The 22,894-nt window shown below is 43.9% G+C and overlaps 2 protein-coding genes and 1 long non-coding RNA gene across 17 annotated transcripts in view; 1 reads left to right on the top strand and 2 right to left on the bottom strand.

Annotated features, from left to right (window-relative positions):
• The window catches only part of LOC126378017 (hemicentin-1), a 663,470-nt gene that overhangs the window by 573,623 nt on the left and 66,953 nt on the right, over positions 1-22,894 (top strand). For all 15 annotated transcript variants that reach the window (XM_050026068.1, XM_050026063.1, XM_050026060.1 and 12 more), the window contains one exon: positions 8,020-8,177. In XM_050026068.1, the coding sequence (XP_049882025.1) occupies positions 8,020-8,177 (158 nt within the window). The remainder of the gene's footprint in view (positions 1-8,019; positions 8,178-22,894) is intronic.
• The window catches only part of LOC126378244 (uncharacterized), a 101,290-nt gene that overhangs the window by 72,154 nt on the left and 6,242 nt on the right, over positions 1-22,894 (bottom strand). The window lies entirely within an intron of this gene.
• On the bottom strand, positions 9,512-21,796 carry LOC126378136 (uncharacterized). Its single transcript, XM_050026324.1, has 6 exons — positions 21,717-21,796; positions 21,452-21,504; positions 21,198-21,330; positions 20,549-20,704; positions 11,365-11,494; positions 9,512-10,498 (listed from the first exon to the last, which is right to left on the bottom strand). Exons 3-6 carry the CDS (start codon positions 21,318-21,320, stop codon positions 9,708-9,710), a joined length of 1,200 nt encoding a protein of 399 aa, XP_049882281.1. The 5' UTR covers positions 21,321-21,330; positions 21,452-21,504; positions 21,717-21,796; the 3' UTR covers positions 9,512-9,707.

Below are 22,894 nucleotides of genomic sequence, written 5' to 3'. Positions count from 1 at the left end.
CCTCTGGAGTTGTGTGGTGAATGTGTGTGTGATAACGACAATATCATTGTTATCAATGAACCAATTTACACATTATCTATTGTCGAGTGGCGCCATCTCTGTTGTCACGTACGAACTTACACGTGTTACAAGACCAGCTACCACATTCAACGGACCGGCTCGCGGACACTGCGCGTGAGCAAACACCGTGTCATCGACGTTCTGGTCGATCACTGGTAGATGTCGCTGGGTTGCGCAGAGGAAGGGTTTTAACGGAGACAAGAGCCAATATTTTTATGGACTTTTAAGTTTGCTAGATTAAGTGCTATTTTATAATATAATTTATTTGCGTGTAATATCGTATGAATTTATTTAGTTTTGACTGGTAGGTACCTTTACATACCTACCTACCTAGGGACAATTGTTTTATTTTATAAGATTCTATTTATTGTTTTATTAATTATTATTATTTATTTGTGTCATTTTATTGAGAATTTATTGTATTGATTTATTGTATTGATGAGGAAAACTAATTTGAATTATTTCATCTACGTAATTAATTTGTTATAAATGATGTTTGTAATTGTATACCTATAATTTTACTTAACTGGGTCGAATTCATTTGTTTAATAATTATTTTTTATCTTCATGATGAGCTCCCCTTCCCACACGTTGACTTGCCCTCATTGCCCTGTTTCATCGCGCATGTTTACGTCTCACGGCCTCAAAATTCATATCGGGCGTAAACATAAGGAGGTGGCTGGGCAGCGCGCTCGGCCTGCGCCCTCGCAGGTGGTTCTTGCCAGTAGACGGCCACAGAGCCCGCCATCGCCGAACATCTCCCTTGAGAGCCTCGGTACTCTTAAAAGAGCTGTAAGAGTGCTTCGTCACATACCTAAGGGAGCAAGAAATTTAGCTGCGGAAAAACTATGCAACGTTATTTGTAAGTGCATTGAGACCAACGAAACGTCGGATTGGTTTGCCTTACTCACGTTTGCATATTCGGCATTAAAAGCGCCTGATATACGGGGTCCGGGAAATCTCACTACTAAAGTTAAGTCCAGTATAGTTTCGCCTGAGTGTTTGTCGAGTACACTGGAACACATTTGTGGTGGGGGGCCCTCACCCCGTTCGCCCTCGATTTTGAAGACCATTGAGTCTAAAGTATTTGAGGGCGACGTGAGAGGGGCCGCTCGTTTGTTATTGTCGGATGATTCGGTGGCTCCTCTGGGCCCTGAAACGCTTGCTTCCTTACGGTCAAAGCACCCTGCTCCGTCCCGCCCCTTGACTTTCCCACTGGCGCCAGATCGGGCCACTCAAGCCTTAACGGTTAAATTGGAGGATGTAGTCCAGGCGTTAAACACTTTTAATAGTGGGTCAGCCGCTGGGTTAGATGGGATTCGACCAGCTCACTTAAAGGAGTTGACTTCGAGTTCCGCCGGGGACAATGGGCGACGCTTACTGGAGGCCTTGGTTAAGCTTTGTAATTTTTTGCTCAGCGGGCAACTAAATCCCGAAGTATGTCCATACATTTACGGAGCATCTTTGTGTGCGTTAACCAAAAAAGAGGGGGGTGTAAGGCCGATTGCGGTGGGGAGCACCTTTCGCCGTTTGGTAGCCAAGCTTGGGTGCCGGGCGGTCAAGGAGCAAATGGCCGAGTATCTTCAGCCGCAACAACTGGGGTTCGGCACACAGAGGGGATGTGAGGCTGCGATCCATGCCACGCGGACATTTGCAGCGGAGCCGGGGAACGCGGACTGTATTATCATCAAATTGGATGTGAAAAATGCGTTTAATACAGTGGAGAGGGATGTTTTGCTGGCCGAGGTGGAGGAGAAAATCCCTTCTTTATATCCTTTTCTGTACCAGGTGTATCATCTTCCTTCAAATCTTTTCTTCGATAAGTCCTTGATCCTTTCTCAGGTGGGTGCGCAGCAGGGAGATCCACTTGGGCCGCTTACCTTCAGCCTCGTGATCCAGAAGGTAGTAACGTCCATGATGTCACCTCTTAATGTGTGGTACTTGGATGATGGAACATTGGGGGGTAAGCCTGAGGTCGTAAAGCAAGACCTGGATATTCTACTGCCCCGTTTTAGGGAGTTGGGGCTGGAGGTGAATACGTCTAAGTGTGAGTTTTTCGGTTGCGGGCCCGCCTCCTTTTCTTCGTTGCCTTCTTTCCGTGACTTGCTTCCTGGTCTCAAACAAGTTTCGCGTAGCACTTTTTCCTTACTGGGGTCACCAATCTTTCCTGAGGCCATACCGGAGGCAATTGAGATCAGGAGGCGGCTTCTTCTCCTCGCCCAGGAACGTCTTAGGGGCATCTCTGCTCATGTCGCTTTGCTTCTGTTGAGAGTGTGTTTTGCGGTACCAAAAATAACGTACCTTTTAAGAACCACCCCGACGTGGCTGTGCCCCGATGAAGTTGGTTTGTTTGACGGCACGTTAAGGGACACATTGGAAATTATATTGAATGTGTCCCTTTCCGATGACCAGTGGTGCCAGGCATCGTTACCCATACGGTATGGGGGCCTTGGTGTGAGGCGTGCGGGGGACGTGGGCTTGCCAGCCTTTCTCGCGTCGGCGCATGGGGTTGACAACCTTGTTTCTGACATTTTAAATTCCCATGGAGACAAGGTTACGATACCTTTTGTTAGCGATGCTTTCGCGACGTGGACGGCTCGCGTTCAGACTGCGTCCATGCCGGATTCTCCGCGGGTGCAGCGCGCGTGGGATGATGTGGGGGCTAAGGCCGCACTTGCACGACTCGAGAATGCGGCTGTAGGTGCAGAGCTGGCTAGGCTCAAGGCGGTATCGAGGGCTGAATCGGGAGCATGGCTGCAGGCGTTACCTTCTCCTCACGTGGGAACACTGCTTGACGATGACTCTATGCGTGTGGCGGTAGCTCTCCGCCCGGGCTGCGATGTTTGCGAACCTCATAAATGCATCTGCGGCTCCATGGTGGAGGCGAGTGGTCGCCACGCGTTAAGTTGCTGTCGGTGTTCAGGTAGATTCCCGCGCCACCACGCTCTCAATGACATCGTCCGGAGGGCCTTAATATCCGCCAACATCCCATGTGTGTTGGAGCCGCCGGGGCTCAGTCGGTCTGATGGAAAGAGGCCAGACGGCCTGACTATGGTGCCTTGGCAGAGAGGGAAATGCCTACTTTGGGATGCCACGTGCGTCAGCACTTTTGCCGCCTCGCACCTCAGCCGAACGGCACAGACAGCCGGCGCCGCGGCGGAATTTGCCGCGAGTAGAAAGCGGGAGAAATATTCGGCCCTGGAGGGCAACTACCTCTTTGTGCCACTTGCGTTCGAGACGACAGGTTGTTGGGGGTCGGAGGCTATAGCCTTCGTTAGGGAGGTGGGGCGAAGGATAAGTGACAGGGGGTCGGATGCTCGTGCGGGTTGTTTCCTGGCGCAAAGGTTGTCCATCGCCATACAACGTGGTAACGCGGCAAGCGTGATGGGGACCTTTGCGCCCGGATCCACCCGCGGGGGCTTATTTGACTAAATAGATTGTTATTGTCTATTTTATATAATGTGTATTTTTGTTTTGACTGTAATGTTTATTACGAATAAATGGTTTTTTTCTTGAAACAAAAAATATTGGTATACAATTGAGTAATTTAGCTGCCTAATATCGGTTCTCAGACAGTTAATCGCATGCATTCATATCTTCTAAATAATCACTAACTTTATAATAACCTTTTTTGTAAAGTTTTTGTTTAACTACTGTCTTAAAACAGTTGAAAGGCAAATTCTGAATGTCAATGGGAATCTTATTGTAAAAACGTATACATTGCCCCTTAAAAGATTTAGTAATCTTATGTAATCGACTGACTTGTAAAGCAAGTATTCGTTACCATGTCACTATCACCCCGTACAAGTACGTACAGGTAGCCGTACGGGTACGTATGGATGTTAATGACACCGTAACGAACATTTTGGAGATTTAGATCATGATTCTGAGTTGATGTTTAGTGGAATTAATTTCCTGTTGGAAAATTAATGAAAAATTTAGCATTTTTTTAAATTATTTTCGCTTCCATACATTTGCGACGGAAAATTCCACTTGATATTAACTCAGAATCACAAGCTGAATCATCCCCCGCAGTATTCGTCAACGTACAAGTTACCGTATAAGTACATATGGGTGTTAGTGATACCGTAACGAACACTTTGGGGATTCAAATCATGATTCTGTGTTGATGTTTATTGAAATTTCCTGTTAGATAATTAATACATAGTGTTTTTTTAATTATTTTCAGTTCCTTACTTTTGCAACGGAAAATTCCACTTGTTATCAAGGTGGATGAATAACATAACATGGTTGTCTCAAAATCATGGTCGGAATCGTCTCTCAAAGTTTTCGTTTCGGTGACAGTAACACCCTGTATATAGGCGATATTGTCTTTGTGCCCGTCTATGCTAATTCCTTGATAGACATTGTCGACCCTTTGTCGTAAAGCACTACTGACGTCAATTGACTTGAAATGGTCCAACAGCTTTCTATGCTGCATTTTTGTAGAGCGAAGTCAAATTGCATTTTCGTTTCATTTTGAAGTTTGGAGGGAGTTTAACGAGTTTTTACTAAAAGTTTACAAGGAGATAGTACGAAACACGGAATATACCGAAAAATTGTTCACATATACCAACTCCTTCTATTTTATTTTTTATTTTATTTTGATGATGCGATAATGCCAATTACAAGCTACCACAAATGATTGAAAATCAATTTAAACTATATGAGAAAGAATAAAATGAAAGCAAATAAAAGAAAATACAATTTTAAGACATGCGCAAAGCCATAAAAGTACAAACATTAAACAGAACAAAATACCTACTACTACTACAACCAATAATAATATTGCTATTATTTAATATAGTTATTTATAAGCGAGGTCCTAAGAGAACCAGCGCTGCTGAAAAACAAATCGCATTCAGAACTATTTAAAATGTTGAATAGTTTGAGCGCACGAGGCAAAAAGCTGTTACGTCGGTAGTTGGTGCGGCATCGAGGAACATGAAGCAGACGACTGTGACGCAATTGCCGGTTAGGCACTTGTAACTTAATACTGCAGAGGAGGTCCGGACAATCCATTTTAGCTTGCGCTATCCTGGTCAGAAGACACACATCAGCGATCGTCCTGCGGAGACGCAGTGGTAAAAGATGGAACTTAGCGCACAAATCTTCATAGTCAAAAACAGCTGCAAACGGCATAAACTATAGTGTGGGTTGTGAGGTGGATTACCAACCCCATTAACCTAGGTGTCAGGGTTATTATTAAGGCCCCTGACATGGCTCATGTAACAACTACTTACTTACATCGGTAAATAGTAGCCGGGACCAACGGCTGCCCTATAATACAACACTTTTATGAGTAATATGAGTATCTGTGTATAAGACATATTGTCAAGTTGATCATCATAGTGGAGAATACAGTTCAATTTCCTAAGGTCCCTCGTGTAAAAAAAGGGCAGGATCAGTAACTGTTTTATGACCCGCCCTGTAAGATTATGTAGGGATGGATTGTGTTTTATGATTTGTCGATTGTGGAAATGTGTCGATAGTCGAGTCTCCTGAAGTTTTTTTTATTATCAAAAGATTTGAGTGCGTTTGAACACGATCCAGCCAGGTCTTAAGCAGTGATGTGGTCTAAGGCAAACTCAAATATTGCCTTGAAAATCCTCAAATTATACAGGGTGTTAGTGACATCGTAACGAAAACATTGAGGGATGATTGAGACCATAATAAACTGAGTTTTAAATCCATTGGAATTTTCCGTCGCAAAAGTATGGAACTGAAAATATTTAAAAAAGCCCTAATATTTATAAACTAATTAGGTTATTAAATTACTTGTAATGTACAGTCGCGAGCATTAATATGTATACACTGTGGTACCATGTCACATTAACTTTTATGACAAATTGAACTGTAAGTCTCACCAAATGTCGAATATGTTAGTGCGACAGAGTCCTACAGTGGGTACATTATATTGCTCATGACTGTATACCTACATAGATTTATAAGATGTGTTGCTGTTGCAGTTTCTTGTCTTATCTTTTCCTCGGCCATAGCACCTTGCGAAATTACGTAGATTCAAAAGTTTTAAATTGACCTTCAACAAGTTTATCTACGATAATTACGTTGAATACATGATTCAGATTTCTGATACTAAAGATATTTAATTTGCTGCTTAAAGTATGGTTTGTGATGCCTATTACGCCTATTTTGATCATCATCATCACTAATTTATGAGCCACGCTTTTGTCGGTGTGCAACTTTTTAGGGAAGAATAGGGCAGTGGTTTCCCTCTTGCCTTCCGCCCCACAGTACTTTGTCTGACGCGAGTGGCATGGCGCCCAGAGTAGTCTATTTCAAAGCCGTACTAGGACTCCTATCCTCCACCTCTGAATAGTACTGACAATTACTGCTGCCCTCTGTCAGGTTCCAGGTTACAGTCCCTGTGACTTATTTTGTTACGCCCATGTTCCCCGAAGGGGTGGGCAGAGCCATAAATAATCAGAGGACTATTTGGAGCCTATTTTGATATTTGGTCTTATTTTATATCCACTAAAAAATATCGAGAGGAAGACCGAGAAGGACTTACGATGATCAAATTGGAGATGTCCTTAGAAAAGGTTCAATACGATCTACTCTGAACCGGCGTGCGTGTATAAAGCGATTGATGAGTGTGGGGGAGGCAAGAGAAGTGTGTCAGGATCGAAGCAAATGGAATTCTATAGTCTCTGCTTACCCCGGTGGGAAATAGGCGTGAGTTTATGTATGTGTAAAAAAATATCGATATAAGCCCCTTACGTTCCCATCTCTTCCCCACGTGCCTGTATATTACGAGGCGACAACTGTGATCTAGCGATTGGTCGCAAGGGACTGAGCAGTCGGCCAAGTTAGTTTGATGGTGTTCGACTTTATCGTTCTTATGTCGAAACTTTGTCAGTGATTTGGGACAGAGTAACTTCTTTGCTAAACTACATACATACATAAGGTCACAACTATACCTCAATAAGGGTAGTCACAGGTACGGTCACGAGTACTAATATGTATACACTTTAAAACCATGTCACATTAACTTTTTTGACAATTTAAACCGTAAGTCTCATTAAATGTCAAATATGATAGTGCGACAGGGTTCTAAAGTGGGTACATGATATTGCTCATGACTGGGCACGCTCATCCATCGCAAGGTAAACTAATGCGGCGGACCTAACTAGTTGACCAGCTAGTTCCACCTACATACAACAGATGGCGCCACCATTCAATAGTTCTGAAACGCGGTATTGAAGTTTACACAGCGAGACGCATATATACAACATCCAACGTAACGGCTTCCGTAGTTCAGTGGTTTGAGCGTTCGGCTCACGATCCGGAGGTGCCGGGTTCAAATCCCGGTGGGGACATATCACGAAAATCACTTTGTGTTTGATTAGGACATTACAGGCTGATCACCTGATTTTCCGAAAGTAAGATCATCCGTGCTTCAGAAGGCATGTTAAGCCGTTGGTCCCGGTTACTAATTACTGATGTATGTTAGTAGTCGTTACATGAGCCATGTCAGGGGCCTTTGGCGGTTCAATAGTAACCCTGACACCAGGGTTGATGGGGTTGGTTATTACCAACCACCTCACAACCCACACGGTAGAAGAAGAAAAACGTGACTCAATCGAATCGTCGATTCCTAGTCTCACTATCAACTTGTGTCTAGCGGGGTACTATGCTCCGTCCCCTGAAGTCCCTTGCCTCCAACATGTGTCGGAAATACTTCACGCTCTCGTAGTTGGCGAGCAGCCCTTACTACTACGCCTATTTCCCATCGGGGTAAGCAGTGGCTATAAACATCATAAGTACGTACTCGTTACTTGACTCACGTAAGGGGCCTTTGGCGGCTCAATAATAACCCTGAAACCAGGTTAGATGAGGTTGGTCATCCACCTCACTACCCACACGATAGGAGAAGATAAACATCATAAAATAATTCCTTAGCTAATACCCATCTAACTAATGCCCTTTCTCTTACAGTACCACCGAACAAGATATCAATATCGGGCGTCGGAGAGCACGTAGTACAAGGGTCCCTCACAACCTTGGTGTGCACTGTATCCGGCGCACGCCCAGCTGCGTCCCTGCAGTGGTATAATGGCACGCAAAAACTCACTCCTGAAGATCAAACTATCCATGTAAGTAGATTTTCAATATTTATTTTGTCACATTTTCGCAAGTTATAATGTAGCCCTCCATGGTTAGAGCATTGGGCTCATAATCTGGAGGTCTGGATTCGAGTCCCAATGAGGACATTGTCATCAATTATCAACACCACACCACACACGAGGACAAAATCACTTTACGAGACTGACATTTGTTTGGTAAGGACATTGCAGGTTTATATCGCCTGAGTGTCCGAAAGAAAATGAGTCCGTGCTTCGGAAGGATTGTTGGGCCGTTGGTCCTGGTTATTAGCCTACACCTCCACCGACCCGTAGCGGAGAAGCGGTGGAGTATGATCTATACCCCCTCCAGTTGATCGAGGCCTGTTCCCAGAAGTGCATAAATATTAAAGATTTAATTTTATCTACGGATAAATTCTACTGCAAATAAACTTCCGTCAACTTTAAGTTCTCCAATACTCGCATTTATACGCACAAACTCATACATCCCTTAATATATACGATCCCGACGACCCGATTACTCTAGCCATAGAGGTGACCAATCAGCTTGCGATACCAAACACTTCAGAACTCCGATACCGACCCCGCCGGCGTGGTCGATGATTTTCCACATTCAGCGTTTATCGCTATCAACCCACTAGGGTTGATTAATTCTTTCAAATATTCTTCCTCTCAGACGACGCCCTGAGCCGAGGTTCGCCCTTAACTGGGCACCCTCAGGCCTGTTGTCTTAAATTTTGTACCGGGTGAGAGCCCTCTGCGCTCCCCATTTGTCCGGCCAAGTAGTTAATGCCATCTGCGGCAAATATACAATAAGTCACGTCAAAAAAAATAATCATACATCCCTTATAAACAAACGCACGCTTCGTGTTAAACTCTAGATAGTCCTATTAGCTGGAATGCCTTCAAAGCGACAAAATGATAACTTTGACAAACTCAGCTCCTCTCATCTCTACAGCATTTGTTATTCCAACGTCTTACCTACGTGAGGCGGTAACTCACTTAAACTTCGTCTGAATATAGTATCTTAAGTATGCTATATTCTTATGGTCTAGTAGTTAGAACGTTGGGCTCACGTTCTGGCGGTCCAGGTTCAATTCCCGATGGGGATATCTTTTTGCTTTGTGAGACTGTCCTTGTTTTGGCTGCTATTGCAATCACCTGATTGTCCGAAAAATAAGATGATTCCGTGTTCCGGAAGGCACGTTAGGCCGTTGGTACCAAAACCTACCAAACACCTCCACCAAACCGCACTAGAGCAGCGTAGTGGAGTATGGTCCATATTATTATCTCTTCTGATTAATCTGTTTGATACTTCATAATACCTACAAGTAAAAATAAACACATTTTTTTACTTTCTTGAATATTAGATTTTTAATAGGGTTAAAGAAGATGGAAAATGGTTTCGGAGATACGTCACCTAACCTTTTCTGTAAAAAACCGGACCTGTCAAATCTTTGGGTTAGGTAAGCGGACCCCGTGAGAACGGGCTAACGCTAGGGATGTTGAAAAAGGATAGCAAATCCTTGATATTGCTTGGTATTAATCCTTTGCCGTGTCGTCTTTTGCTTCTTTTGTCTCGCTTGCATCACGTTTGTCGCGTGCGCCGCGCCGGAACCAACCTCGACGTTTTTTCGGCGTCGGCGCAGGGTCAGTGACCTCTTTGTCCTTTTGCTTACCCTTCTCTTCTCCGCTTGCAACTGCCGCGCTACTGCCCGCGTCTTCTGTAGCGTTGACATGTTTAGAACTGTCTCCTACAGCGCTAGTTTCAGGCTCCTGTTGGTCTTCCTTTATACTTGCAACTGTTATCGTGACACGACTTTCAGTTGTTTTCACAGCGCCGCCATCTTTGGAACTGCTGCCAGCAGTCGCGGCAGTTGCAGTTGCCTGTCGGCTCCCGTCGACGTTACTTGCGACTATCGCACGGTTACTTGCGGCTTCCTTTGCGCTGACGTTCTTACCAATATTCTCGTCCCTCAGTTTGCCTTTGTCATCTTTATTCGCGACTGTTGCACGACCCGTGCCTTCGTGGACTTTCACAACAGTCGCAGTAGTGCTCACTGGTGTCTTTGTATCGTTCGGTGGTAAATTCGTCACTTTAACAGTGTCTGTTTGTTTTTCCTTCTCAGAAGTCACTATTAGTGTCTTTTCTTCACCTTCTGTGTCTGTGTGCACGACAGTAGAGCCCTGAGGCTCTGCCGCCGCTGGTGGCGCCTCCGGATCTTTCTTAATGTCCAAGAGCTTGTTGTAGTATAAAGTTTTGTCGATCGTATCCTTGAATTTGATTTCTATAATGAAACTCCTCACCAGAAGTATCACGTAGCTCTGGTATACTGAAACATGCAATAAAGTATTTTAAACTCTAACTCACGCCTGTAATCCCTAATGAGGTGGGTAGATCCACAATCAGGAGACAATAACAATTTGCCGCCATTTTGTTTAAGACTTTTGGAAGTGTTTGTAACGCATTAACTAAAATAGGCTCACGCCGTGCCGAGCCGTGGTAGCCCAGTTGGTAGAACGCTTGCCTTTCACTTTGAGGTGGCAAGGTTCGAATCCAGCACAGGCCTAAACTAATGATTGTCGAATTTGTTTTCGAATACATGTTTGGATCATAAATGATTATCATATGCTCAGCGGTGAGAAAACCGCGGCTTCGGTGACTCGGGCCGGCCTCATGTAGCTTATTTTTATGTTGTAGTCTTTCTAATCTGTTACTAATACTAGGTTAAGCTTTCTGTTAATAACAAAATATAGAATTTGAAAATCCACATTCCCGAGAAATGCAAATTTTGGAGGTATGTGCAGGAAAGTGAGAATACTATGGAAGGATAATGAATGGGAATTTGATTGTTTATAGTATGAAAGGAGGATGGGTAATGAATGGGACGTAAGGCAGTTTTAAAAAGTATGGAGGCGAGTCTATGGTGCGATGTAAAATATAAGGAGTGTTCACGCCAACGTGAACGCATCAATAATAACATTCAACAATGGCAACCCCGATGACGTTCTTCCGGTCCCGGTCTATGCTCTCTCACTCTCTCTCTCTCTCTCTATCTATCTACACGTCACGCCGGAGCTATTGCAGCGCCGACAAGGAGTAAAGATATTTAAAACATTCCGTGTTATTTCTATATCCCACATGTGACCTAACCTGTATTGGGCTGGTAAGTATTGTAGAGTTGAGGGTATGTCTTACCGAGGCTAACAGCAATGGCAATGAGGTATAGTGCTCCAATAAGAGCCACTACCAGGCAGTATACCAGCACAGCAGCTGCTAACGCACCCAGCGCCAGCCATGAGTAGATCCGCAGCAACACCAAGTCGCTCTGATGCGGGAACAGAAACTTGACATAAGGTCACGACCACACGAATACCGAGGGGAATGATTCAGACAATGATTCTAAGTTAATATCAAGTGGAATTTTCCGTTAATTTTTTTTTTACTTATGGTAGATTTGTCGTAGATGGCATTTACTACTTGGCCGGACAAATGGGGAGCGCTGAAGGCTCCCACCCGGTACAACGTTTAAGACAACAGGCCTGAGGGTGCCCAGTTGGGCGCGAACCCCGGCTCAGGGCGTCGTCTGAGAGGAAGAATATTTGAAATAAGCTCACGACTACGATTCGAGGGAAATGATTCAGACAATGATTCAAGTGTAATGTATTTTTTTTGCGGTTTATTTCAATTATTCTCAATTTTATACTTTTGCGATAGAAAACTCCACTTGATATTAACTCAGAATAATAAGCTGAATTATCCCCTTGAGTTTTCGTTACGATGTCACTTACACCGCATACAAGTACGTACAGGTAGCCATACGAGTACGTATGGGTGTTACTAATTACTTTCAGTTCCATAGTTTTGCGATGGAAAATTCCACTTGATATCAACTCGGTATCATAGTCTGAATCTTTTCTCAAAGTTTTCGTTACGATGCTGCACCGACAAGAGCGTGCCTCGTGGATTTGCCATCTGTGGCAAATCTACAATAAGTCAGGGAAAAAATAATATGGTGGTGGTGTGAGTTTCCCTATGCACGAGTAAGTGCTATAACAAAACTCATTCAGGTTTTATTATGTTGTACGGTCTTCAACCGAACATAATTTGCTAACGTTGCGCCCTGCTTTTGGTAGCGATGCGCAGTCGATTATATTAGTGGGTCAGTGTGAAACGGTCACTCAACGTAAACGATACGTACTAGCCACGAGCGCTAATAAACACGTAATAAACAATTTAACCTACTTAACGAATCTTTGAGTTAACGATCAACTCCTACAACTACAACTGCAGATGGAGCGCTGAAGCCGGAACCCAGCTTTGGCCCTTACATCGTATGGTCCTTCGAGCTACTAGCGGAGTGTTGTGTTAGTGTTACTGTGATAGCGAATCGGTGTTTTTGGCCTCCCACAAGCGGGTCTCACCAAGTGCATTGAGAAAGCGCATATATCACTGTGTAACTTGCACGTACTTCTTTCAGCGAAGCTTCCAACTGACGCCACGATGGCAACTAACGTAGATCAACTCCTTCAGAAACAGAAGGTGACCTACGATAACATTAAGCAAATCACCTCCAACTACGCCAAGGATCCTGTTCAAAGGAAGAATTTGGGTTATCTAGAAAGACGTCTAGAGGCTTTGGAGGCTCACTGGGCTGAGTTTAGCATGAATCACGAGAATCTTGCACCACTTGTGACGCCTGACATGGACTACGTCACAGAAGGTATTTATGAGCAAACGGTAGCTTTGTACGAGAAAACACGACAGAAGATGTTAAAGGAAAAACTATCTTTATCTGTCATGTCACCATGCCCTACAACTGATATCCGAATGGAAGATAACCAAATGGCAGGTTCATCTAAGGATAACAATAATCCTTCGGGGTTAACGGATATGAAAATCTCGGAGGATAACAGAAAACTTCTGCGGAAACAATTTTTAAACTTTAGTGCCTTTGAAAAAACGGCTTCTAAAATCAACGTCATGGCATTAGAGGATAAGTGGGAACTCGACGATAGTTTAGCCATACTGAAAACCAGGTGGGAAGCTGTTGATAAAATCCACTGGGAGCTCGACTACGTCCTCGATGACCCGACTTATGAACAAGAATACCGCAGACTAGAGGAGATGCACGACTCGCTGAAAAGGGAAATCAATAGGAAAATCTGGGCGGACACTAATCGCCAGAAAACAACGCCTACAATTGATATACCCGAGTTTAACGGAAACTATAACAAGTGGGTGTCTTTTCGCGATCTTTATGTGGAAACGATCCATACGAGCAATTGGCTAACGAAGTCGCAAAAAATGCAGCTACTGAAATCTAAATTGAAAGGTGAACCAGAAAAGCTCGTACAGCATCTGAATATAAGCGCTGACAATTACGACTCGTGCTGGGACATCCTGCGTAACAGGTATGAGAATAAACGACTTTTATGCTCATCATACATAAACACGCTTCTCAGTCTACCTAACATCCAAGCCGCATCGGCAAGCCACTTAAAAAGGATGCACGACACTGTGAACGAGTGTATAAACGGCCTTACCAACATAGACGTCGATGTATCAACGTGGGATCCTATTCTAGTCCACCTATTATTGCCGAAACTTGACGCCACAACGTACGCGGACTACATCCACGATTTAGAAAACCCTCGGGAACTTCCCAATCTCATGGAATTCATCCATTTTCTTGAGATGAAGTTTATTGCCTTTGAAACGGTGAAACAGGGCCAAGGCGCCCCTAAACAAGAATTTCCTCAAAAGAAACAAATAGCTTGGGCGCAAAATTCAACGAAAAATAATAACAATTATTCTAATGAACAGAGAGCAACAAACTTTAAGCGAAGTGGAAAGTGGGCAAACGCTTACTATGCAGCGCGTCTAAACTGCCCACTATGCAAGAATACGCATACTCTGATGAAATGTGACATATTTAACAAAATGAACGTAGCAACACGAAACGAAAAGGTAGCAAAGTTGGATGTATGTCCGAATTGCTTATTCAGTCACAATGGCATGGATTGTACGTCAGAGAAAACATGTCGAGTATGCTCGAAAAAACATCATACCCTACTCCATGTGGACCAAAGTGAGAGCAATAAAGCATCTTTCTCAACTGAACGAGCCGCACACAACGTCACGAGCACGAGTGATGATACGGAGGTCTTACTCACCACTGTCCAAATAATGGCAAAAAATGCGGAGGGTACATACGTCACTCTACGCGGTTTACTCGATCAGGGTTCACAAGTATCCCTCATCACTGAAAGCGCCGCCCAACGTTTACGCCTGAAGAGACGCAAACTGAGCGCCGTCATTTCGGGGGTGGGCACGTCTCTCGGAAATAGTAAAGGCTTACTTACATTGGACTGTAAATCTATACATTCAGATTTTACATTTTCTACAGAGGTACTAGTCATGACAAAATTGGTAAATAACTTGCCTAGTACTTCCCTAACGGAAACAAGATGGTCGCACCTACAGAACCTGAAACTAGCAGATCCTAATTTTCATGTTACTGGACCCATCGATATCCTATTGGGTGCAGATATTTACTCGTTGATAATCCAAGATGGAGTGGTAAAACAGGATAATAAATCACCTGTAGCACAACATACCAAGCTAGGATGGATCTTATGCGGCAATGTAAACAGAACGTTTAATTGTTTAGTCACGCTCAACGAGTTAGACAACATAAGTAAATTTTGGCAAGCGGAAGAGATTAACGAGGATAACGAGACAACTGAACGAAGTGATTTCTGTGAAAAACATTACATGGAAACCACTACGCGCCTGAGTACTGGACAGTACGTCGTTAAGATGCCGATGAAAGCAGATCTAGAAGACAAATTGGGACAGTCAAGACCTCAAGCTGTCGCTCAATTTTTACAACTAGAAAAGAAAATGGCACGGCAAACGTACTTCGCCGAACAATACAAGCGTTTTATCGACGAATACGTAGAACTGGGTCATATGACACCTGCCGCGCGACCATCAACCACGTCTTTGCAAGCGTTCTTACCTCATCATGGGGTCGTACGGGAGGAAGCTACTACCACCAAACTGCGGGTCGTTTTTAACGCCTCTATGAAAACGGACAGCAACTACAGTCTCAACGATCTCATGGAGACAGGACCCAACTTGCAAAAAGATATCTGTTCTCTCATTATCAAGTGGAGGAGCTATAAATACGCTCTCACTGCCGATATCGAGAAGATGTTTCGCGCCATATTTATACACGAAGATCAAAGGCCCCTGCAAAAGATCATCTGGCGTTCATCTCCTAACAATGTACTACAGGAGATGGAACTGTGTACGGTAACGTATGGGACTAAAGCAGCCCCATTCCTTGCTATGCGCACGCTAAAGCAACTAGCAGATGACGAAGGACACGAGTTTCCTATGGCAAATAAAGCATTACGTCACCAATTCTATATGGATGACGTCATTACAGGGCATAATACACTAGAAGGCGCGCGAACATTACAAAAACAACTTTTCGAATTGTTACGCAGGGGCGGATTTACGCTGAGAAAATGGGCAACTAACGATACAGATGTCCTTCAGGATCTCCCCGAGGAGCAGAAAAGTCAACAAAACGTCTTTAACTTCAAACAGGATACACCAACAAAAATGCTCGGACTTGGCTGGAATACATCACTCGACCACTTCTGTTTTAAATGGAGCCTGACTGCACGGAACGGGAAAATAACTAAACGGATGTTATTATCGGATATAAGCAAGCTATACGACCCCCTCGGGTGGCTTGCTCCGATCATAGTCAGTGCTAAAATATTATTCCAAAACTTGTGGAATAATAAACTTACCTGGGATGAACCTATACCCGACGAAACGGCGAAAGAATGGAGAAAAATCCAGTCAGATTTGGAAAATTTATCCGAAATAACAATACCGAGGTGGATAAATAGTGCCAGTAAGCACATTGAATTAGTTGGATTTTGTGACGCAAGCGAAAAAGCCTACGCCTGCGTAATTTACACCAAAACAACTAACGAACAAGGAGAATGCGTCACAACATTGCTTACGTCAAAAACCAAGGTAGCGCCGCTGAACAAGAAACCTTCCCTGCCGAGACTAGAACTATGTGGCGCGCTTCTACTGGCGCGGCTTATGGAGAAGGTCAAGCTTGCACTATCGGAAAATGAACTTACCATTCATTGCTGGACGGACTCCCAGGTCGTGTTGGCGTGGCTGCAAGGAGGTAATAAGAACTGGGAAAAATATGTCTCTAATCGAACGGCAATCATAACCTCGATAATACCCGCTACACAATGGAAGTACGTCAAATCAAAGGACAACCCTGCCGACTGTGCTAGTAGAGGATTACTGCCATCTCAGCTTATAAACTTCGATTTGTGGTGGCACGGACCTAGCTGGCTAAAAACGGGACGTAAGGCCGACTTTGAAAGCAAGGAGTTCATAACAAACGTGGACATGACCTACGAGTGTCATGCTCAAGTTATGAAACAAAACGATGATAACACAATAAGTCAGCTGTTAGAACGATGCGGCACAATGACTCAAGCAACCCGATGCCTAGCCTGGGTATCGCGTTTCATAACAAGGCTTAGAAATAAAAGTTACAAGTTTGATATTTGTTTGTCAACTACAGAATTGCAAAAGGCTAATGACTTCATTATTCTGGTCACACAACAAAAATATTTTGCCGATGACATTTTATATCTAAAGAAAAACGGAACTGTAACTTCAAAAAGCAAAATATTAAATTTAACTCCATTCCTGGACGCTAAAGGAATACTACGAGTGGGAGGACGACTGCATAACACCACTCTACCGGAAGAAAGCAAGCACCCTGCTATCTTACCGCATCATGGACGTCTTACACAGCTTGTTGTAGAACACGCACACAAGCACACGTTACACGGTGGCGTGCGGTTAACATTAGCGTACACGAGACAACGCTACTGGATAGTGGGTGGAACGCGTGCAGCCAAAAGCATTATCCGTCTATGCGTGAGATGCCATCGCTTCAGAACAACGAAGAAAGATCAAATTATGGGAAACTTACCAATGGAGAGAGTAACACCGTCTCGACCCTTCACCCACTGCGGCGTGGACTACACTGGACACGTGGAGGTCAAATTAAACAAAGGACGGGGAGTGAAGACTACAAAGGGATATATCGCTATATTTATATGCCTAGTTACGAAGGCTGTTCACATCGAATTGGTGTCAGATCTAAGCTCTCAAGCATTTTTGGCAGCCCTAAAGAGACTGTGCGCGAGGCGTGGAACTCCGACGCATATGTATTCGGATAATGGCACGAATTTTAAGGGAGCCGCTCGAATTTTACAAGAAGAATTCACCGCATACAAAACAATGACCTCGCCTGAATTCTTCAAAGCAATAAATAACCATCAAATCAAATGGCACTTCCTATGCCCGCAATGGCCAACGGCGGCTGGCGTATGGGAGGCGGCAGTGAAATCTATGAAATTTCACTTAACTAGGGTCCTGGGAGAACAAAAGCTGGATTACGAGCAGTTTACAACACTACTCGCGCAGATTGAAGCCTGCCTAAACAGTAGACCGCTATGCCCACTTACCGAGAATGTGGATGACCTAGACACGCTGACGCCGGGTCACTTCCTTACCGGGACACCACTGATGTCGCTGCCTCAAGAGGACTGCTCTGAAGATAAAATAGATCTCCGTAATAAATGGAAGCTGGTTGAACAGATGCAACACCATATCTGGCGTCGGTGGTCTAACGAATACCTTCACCAATTGCAAACTAAGAGCAAATGGTTGAAGCCGAAGGAAAATATCTGCGTTGGAGACTTAGTTCTTGTAAAAGAGGATAATCTGCCTCCTGGGAAATGGGCTATGGCACGAGTACTTACCCTACATCCTGGAGCTGACGGTTATGTTCGTGTCGTTACTATCAAGACACAGAACAACGTCCTCAAGCGACCGATAACTAAGCTGGCACCTCTTCCGAAACGTGAGATAACAGAAACTACGATAGAGAGTAGTAGCAACGATATGCCACGAGAGCAACCTACTAAGAGAGATCGCACAACTAAATGCCACAAGAGGAAGAATTGTTTCACAATACTGTTGTTGTCTTTGTTTACATTAACATACCGCTGTCGCCACACCGATGACATCACCACTGAAAACTACACCAATCAAGGCCAACAAACCAATTTATTTTGATGAAATAGGAAACCTGCAACTCATCCACGATGAATGGACTCTCTTAGTCTACTACAACTTAACAAGTTTCTGGCAAGGAACTTCAAGGATAAAACAATACATAAATAATATCGATCATTTATGTCAAAGAAGCGACAAACAGCCATGCGAACCAGTAGTGTCGCAACTAAAACACGAACTCGATCAGCTGACTGCCTATAACACCCTCTTGCTGGAACAACATTTAAGTCGCCGAAAACGAGGTTACTTTAACGGAGTAGGTAACCTGGCAAGAACTTTATTTGGTGTTTTGGATGAAGATTTTGCTGCGAAATACCAAAACGACATTGAACAAGTCCAGCAGAACGAAAATTATCTTTTGCAGCTAATTAAGAATCAAACGAGCATAGTCGAATCTGAAAATAACTTGATCAAAGCCAACGAAAACTTCATGAAGCAGCAACTGGACGTTATACACGATTACATAACGAGAGCTAACGATTCCATGAATAAAATCGTGTATAAGGTGGAATTAATGTCTTCCATGAACGAAATCAACGCAGCGTCCTTGACAGCCAGCTTGATCTTAACTAACTTGAAACGTACGCAGGAACTACTTTTGGATACCCTTATGAACATCCACAACGGCCATTTGGACATCCACCTGCTCACCCCGAAACAACTAATTCACGAACTACACATGATTGCAGCGAGAATATCGACTCGGCTCACGTTACCTGTAAAAAATGTCGAACAAAACTTAAAAGACATTTACAAGCTTATTTATGTCAAGGCTCGTATTACACAATCATACCTACTGCTAGAAGTGCACATACCGCTAACGAGTGACGATGATTATCAGGTGTTTCGAGCAATACCGCTCCCGATGTATCAGCCTAACGATGACGTCATAAAGGTAACAACTACGTCAACGCACATAGCAGCCAACTTCAGGAAAGATACATACATATCTATGACCCAAGATGATGTTAATCAATGTGTACAAATAAATGAGATAAACTTCATTTGTAACACGAACTATCCGATTTCAAGCCTACATAGTGAACTGGCGCCGTGCGAGGCAAAAATACTAGGACAGCAAACAAATCCGCATTGCATAACAACTGCAGTTCAATGTTCCGACGAGTGGATCAAATTGCATACAACAAACAGATGGCTTTATTTTTGTTGCAAAAATTGCCACGCTAGAGTCATATGCGGAAATAATGTTATGACAACGAACACGGAGAGAGTTGGAACACTAGATTTGGAGGAAGGGTGTGTCATTCAGAAAAAGGATGCGACTCTTTTCGCCTTCAACCATTTTGGAAGCCAGACGAACGTCGATCCTGGCCTGCTCCAGCTTTCGGATGTGAACATGCATCTAACGGAAGAGATGCATTTTGACTTCAGTGGAATAAACAACAACTCCTCCACCCTTAATCAAAGCAAGCTACACGACACCATAGACAAACTTTTGAAACAGCAGAAAGACAACGAAAAGTTACCAAACGCCGAGATAACTACTCACGACGTCCACCAATACATTGTTTTGTACCTGTTGTTAGTAGGAGTCATATCTGCTGCAGTATACTATTCTATAAGAAAATGCCGTCGAATAATTAATGGCAAGAAGGAAAGGACAACGCACGCAGTACAAATAAATCTACCTACGACTACGACGAGCCGTCAGAGCATGGAACTTCAGCAGAGGGAGCCATCCTACGCAGCTGTTGCACCCAAGAAACCTTTACGGAGATACTTCAGTGCAGATAACGGATCTAGCATTAATTAGGCAATGAAATATTTAAGATATTTAAGTAACTTGTAAATTTTGTACTGTGCTGTATTGGTTACACGATCTTTTACGAATCATATCGTTTCACCCTTTTAATTTACTTTTCTTTCCTCTTATAAGTTGGGAGCATGTACGGTCTTCAACCGAACATAATTTGCTAACGTTGCGCCCTGCTTTTGGTAGCGATGCGCAGTCGATTATATTAGTGGGTCAGTGTGAAACGGTCACTCAACGTAAACGATACGTACTAGCCACGAGCGCTAATAAACACGTAATAAACAATTTAACCTACTTAACGAATCTTTGAGTTAACGATCAACTCCTACAACTACAACTGCAGATGGAGCGCTGAAGCCGGAACCCAGCTTTGGCCCTTACATATGTTAAAAAAAGGTGTAGTACCCGATAAGTGGCAGCTATTAGCAGCACGCTGAGGGCCAGCTCGGCGGAGGGCCCGACGATGCAGGTGGAGGGCGAAGGCTCCTCCACTACGGCCTCTTGGACTCGTACGCACATTGGCACGAACGTGGACGATGCTGTGCCCACTATCAGAAGCACCTGCGCATAAGTAGAATAGAATAGAATAGAATAGAAATCATTTATTTAAATTTTTGTGGACCAGTGGTTGAGCGTTGAGCTCGCGATCCGGATTTCGAAGTCCCGAGTTCGAATCCCGGTGGGAACATATCACAAAAATCACTTCGTGATGTTTTGGGTTAGGACATTACAGGCTGATCACCTGATTGTCCAAAAGTAAGATGATCCGTGCTTCGGACGGCACTTTAAGCCGTTGGTCCCGGTTACTACTTACTGATGTAAGTAAGTAGACGTTACATGTACCATGTCAGGGGACTTTGGCGGTTCAATAGTAACCCTGACACCAGGGTTGATGAGGTTGGTACTCCACCTAACAACTCACACGGTAGAAGAAGTCGCAGTTTTTAGGCATTATCCAAAATCAACAGTGACAGTGATAGAAAAGGAGCCAATCATGTCAATTCCATGTCCATTTTCATATTAGTTTGTAACTTGACTAAGGCTTAGTACTCACAGACACAAGCATATTGAAGTACCCGAGTGCGAGGAGCCCCCCGCGCAGCGGCGCCACGCAGCAGCACGTGCGCGGGCGCAACGCCAGCAGCGCGCGCCGCCGCCACCGCTCCGACCACTCCATCTCGACACACCTGCATACCACACAATCTCGTTAGAATCATACTGAAAAATATTTTAATAAGTTCAGCATAGTTATAACACATTGACATCACTTAACACATTATAAAACCAGAAAAGAGTCAACCGGTACACCTAATTTCTAACAGAGCATCTCATCATCTTCTGTATTTCCGAATGCATATAACCTAATAAGACACGACGAATTCATTAAAACATCATAGAAGGAAAGCTAGAAGGAAAGAGAGGAAGGGGAAGACCAAGAAGAGCTTACATGGAACAGATTAAAGAAAAGGTTAACGTCGTGTCTTATAGGGAAGTCAAGGAATTGGCCTTTGATAGACTGGAATGGAAAATGCTACACCGACAAGAGCGTGGCTCTTAAATTGATGATGATAACCCGGGTGCTTTCAAAGCCTGAGTGAACAGGCACCTTCTGGGCGAGCTCCATCTTAGGCCTCGTCAATGCCTTCGGGCAAGTCTGGAGCCAAGAGCAAACCCATCTTCTTCTTATCGAGTGGGTTGTGACGTGGATTACCAACCCCATCAACACTGGTGTCAGGGTTACTATTGAGCCGCCAAAGGTCCCTGATGTAGCTCAAGTAACGACTCTTCAAAACCCAAACCCATCAAAAGCAACAATAGCTGCAAAGTCTTCTGAATACTTGTGGCTCTGCCCGCCCTATTAGCGTGCGCGTAACTAGCGTGATTTTATGTACGTTTTTTTGTGTAGTAATGGTAGCTTACCTAATATCGACTTCCGAGCCTATGCCCACAACACAACTGGCCGTAGTGATCTCGTGAACTGACCTCAAATGGGAATGGCGAAATTACTCTAATTAGGAAGTACAATTAAACATCCAAAAATGAGTTTAAATTTTTTGCAGTACGTCATCACACGCTATAGCTGGCATGAACGCATCCCAATCTTAAATCTATTTTTAATATACTCATACTGGCATTCCCTAAGGGGGTGGATAGAGCCACAAATCATCAGAAAACAACTATATTTCCTCGATGTATTCATCGAACCAAGATTCTTCTCTCGTGTGGGTTGTGAGGAGGATTACCAACCTCATCAACCCTAGTGTCAGGGTTACTATTGAGCCGCCAAAGGCCGCTTACATGACTCATGTAACGACTACTTACTGACCAACGGCTTAACGTGCCTTCCGAAGCACAGATCATCTTACTTTCGGACAATCAGGTGATCAGTATGTAATGTCCTAACCAAACTAGAGATCACAAAGTAATTTTTGTTTCCCCACCGGGATTCGAACCCGGGAATTCCGGATCTTGAGCCTAACGCTCAACCACTGGACCACAGAGGCCGTTGACCCAAGATGACAAGTGATAGCTTGTCGTCCACCATAATGGGCCATCATGTTAGAAAGGACACAAATTTCTCAGTCGGTTTTTACGACATACGTAAACTCACGCCCGTAATCCCTAATGAGGTAGGCAGAGCTACAGGTAACTAAAGACAACTTGCAGTTATTTTTGCCGTGAAAATAAGCAGATAAACGAGTTCTATATTTAAACAATTTCGCGACTATATCCCAATGGGGTAGTCAGAGG

Source organism: Pectinophora gossypiella, chromosome 25 (assembly GCF_024362695.1).
Source record: "Pectinophora gossypiella chromosome 25, ilPecGoss1.1, whole genome shotgun sequence".
NCBI classification, from domain to species: Eukaryota; Metazoa; Arthropoda; class Insecta; order Lepidoptera; family Gelechiidae; genus Pectinophora; species Pectinophora gossypiella.
Note: the sequence above shows the minus strand (reverse complement) of the source record. Positions and strands in the feature narration are given on the sequence as shown.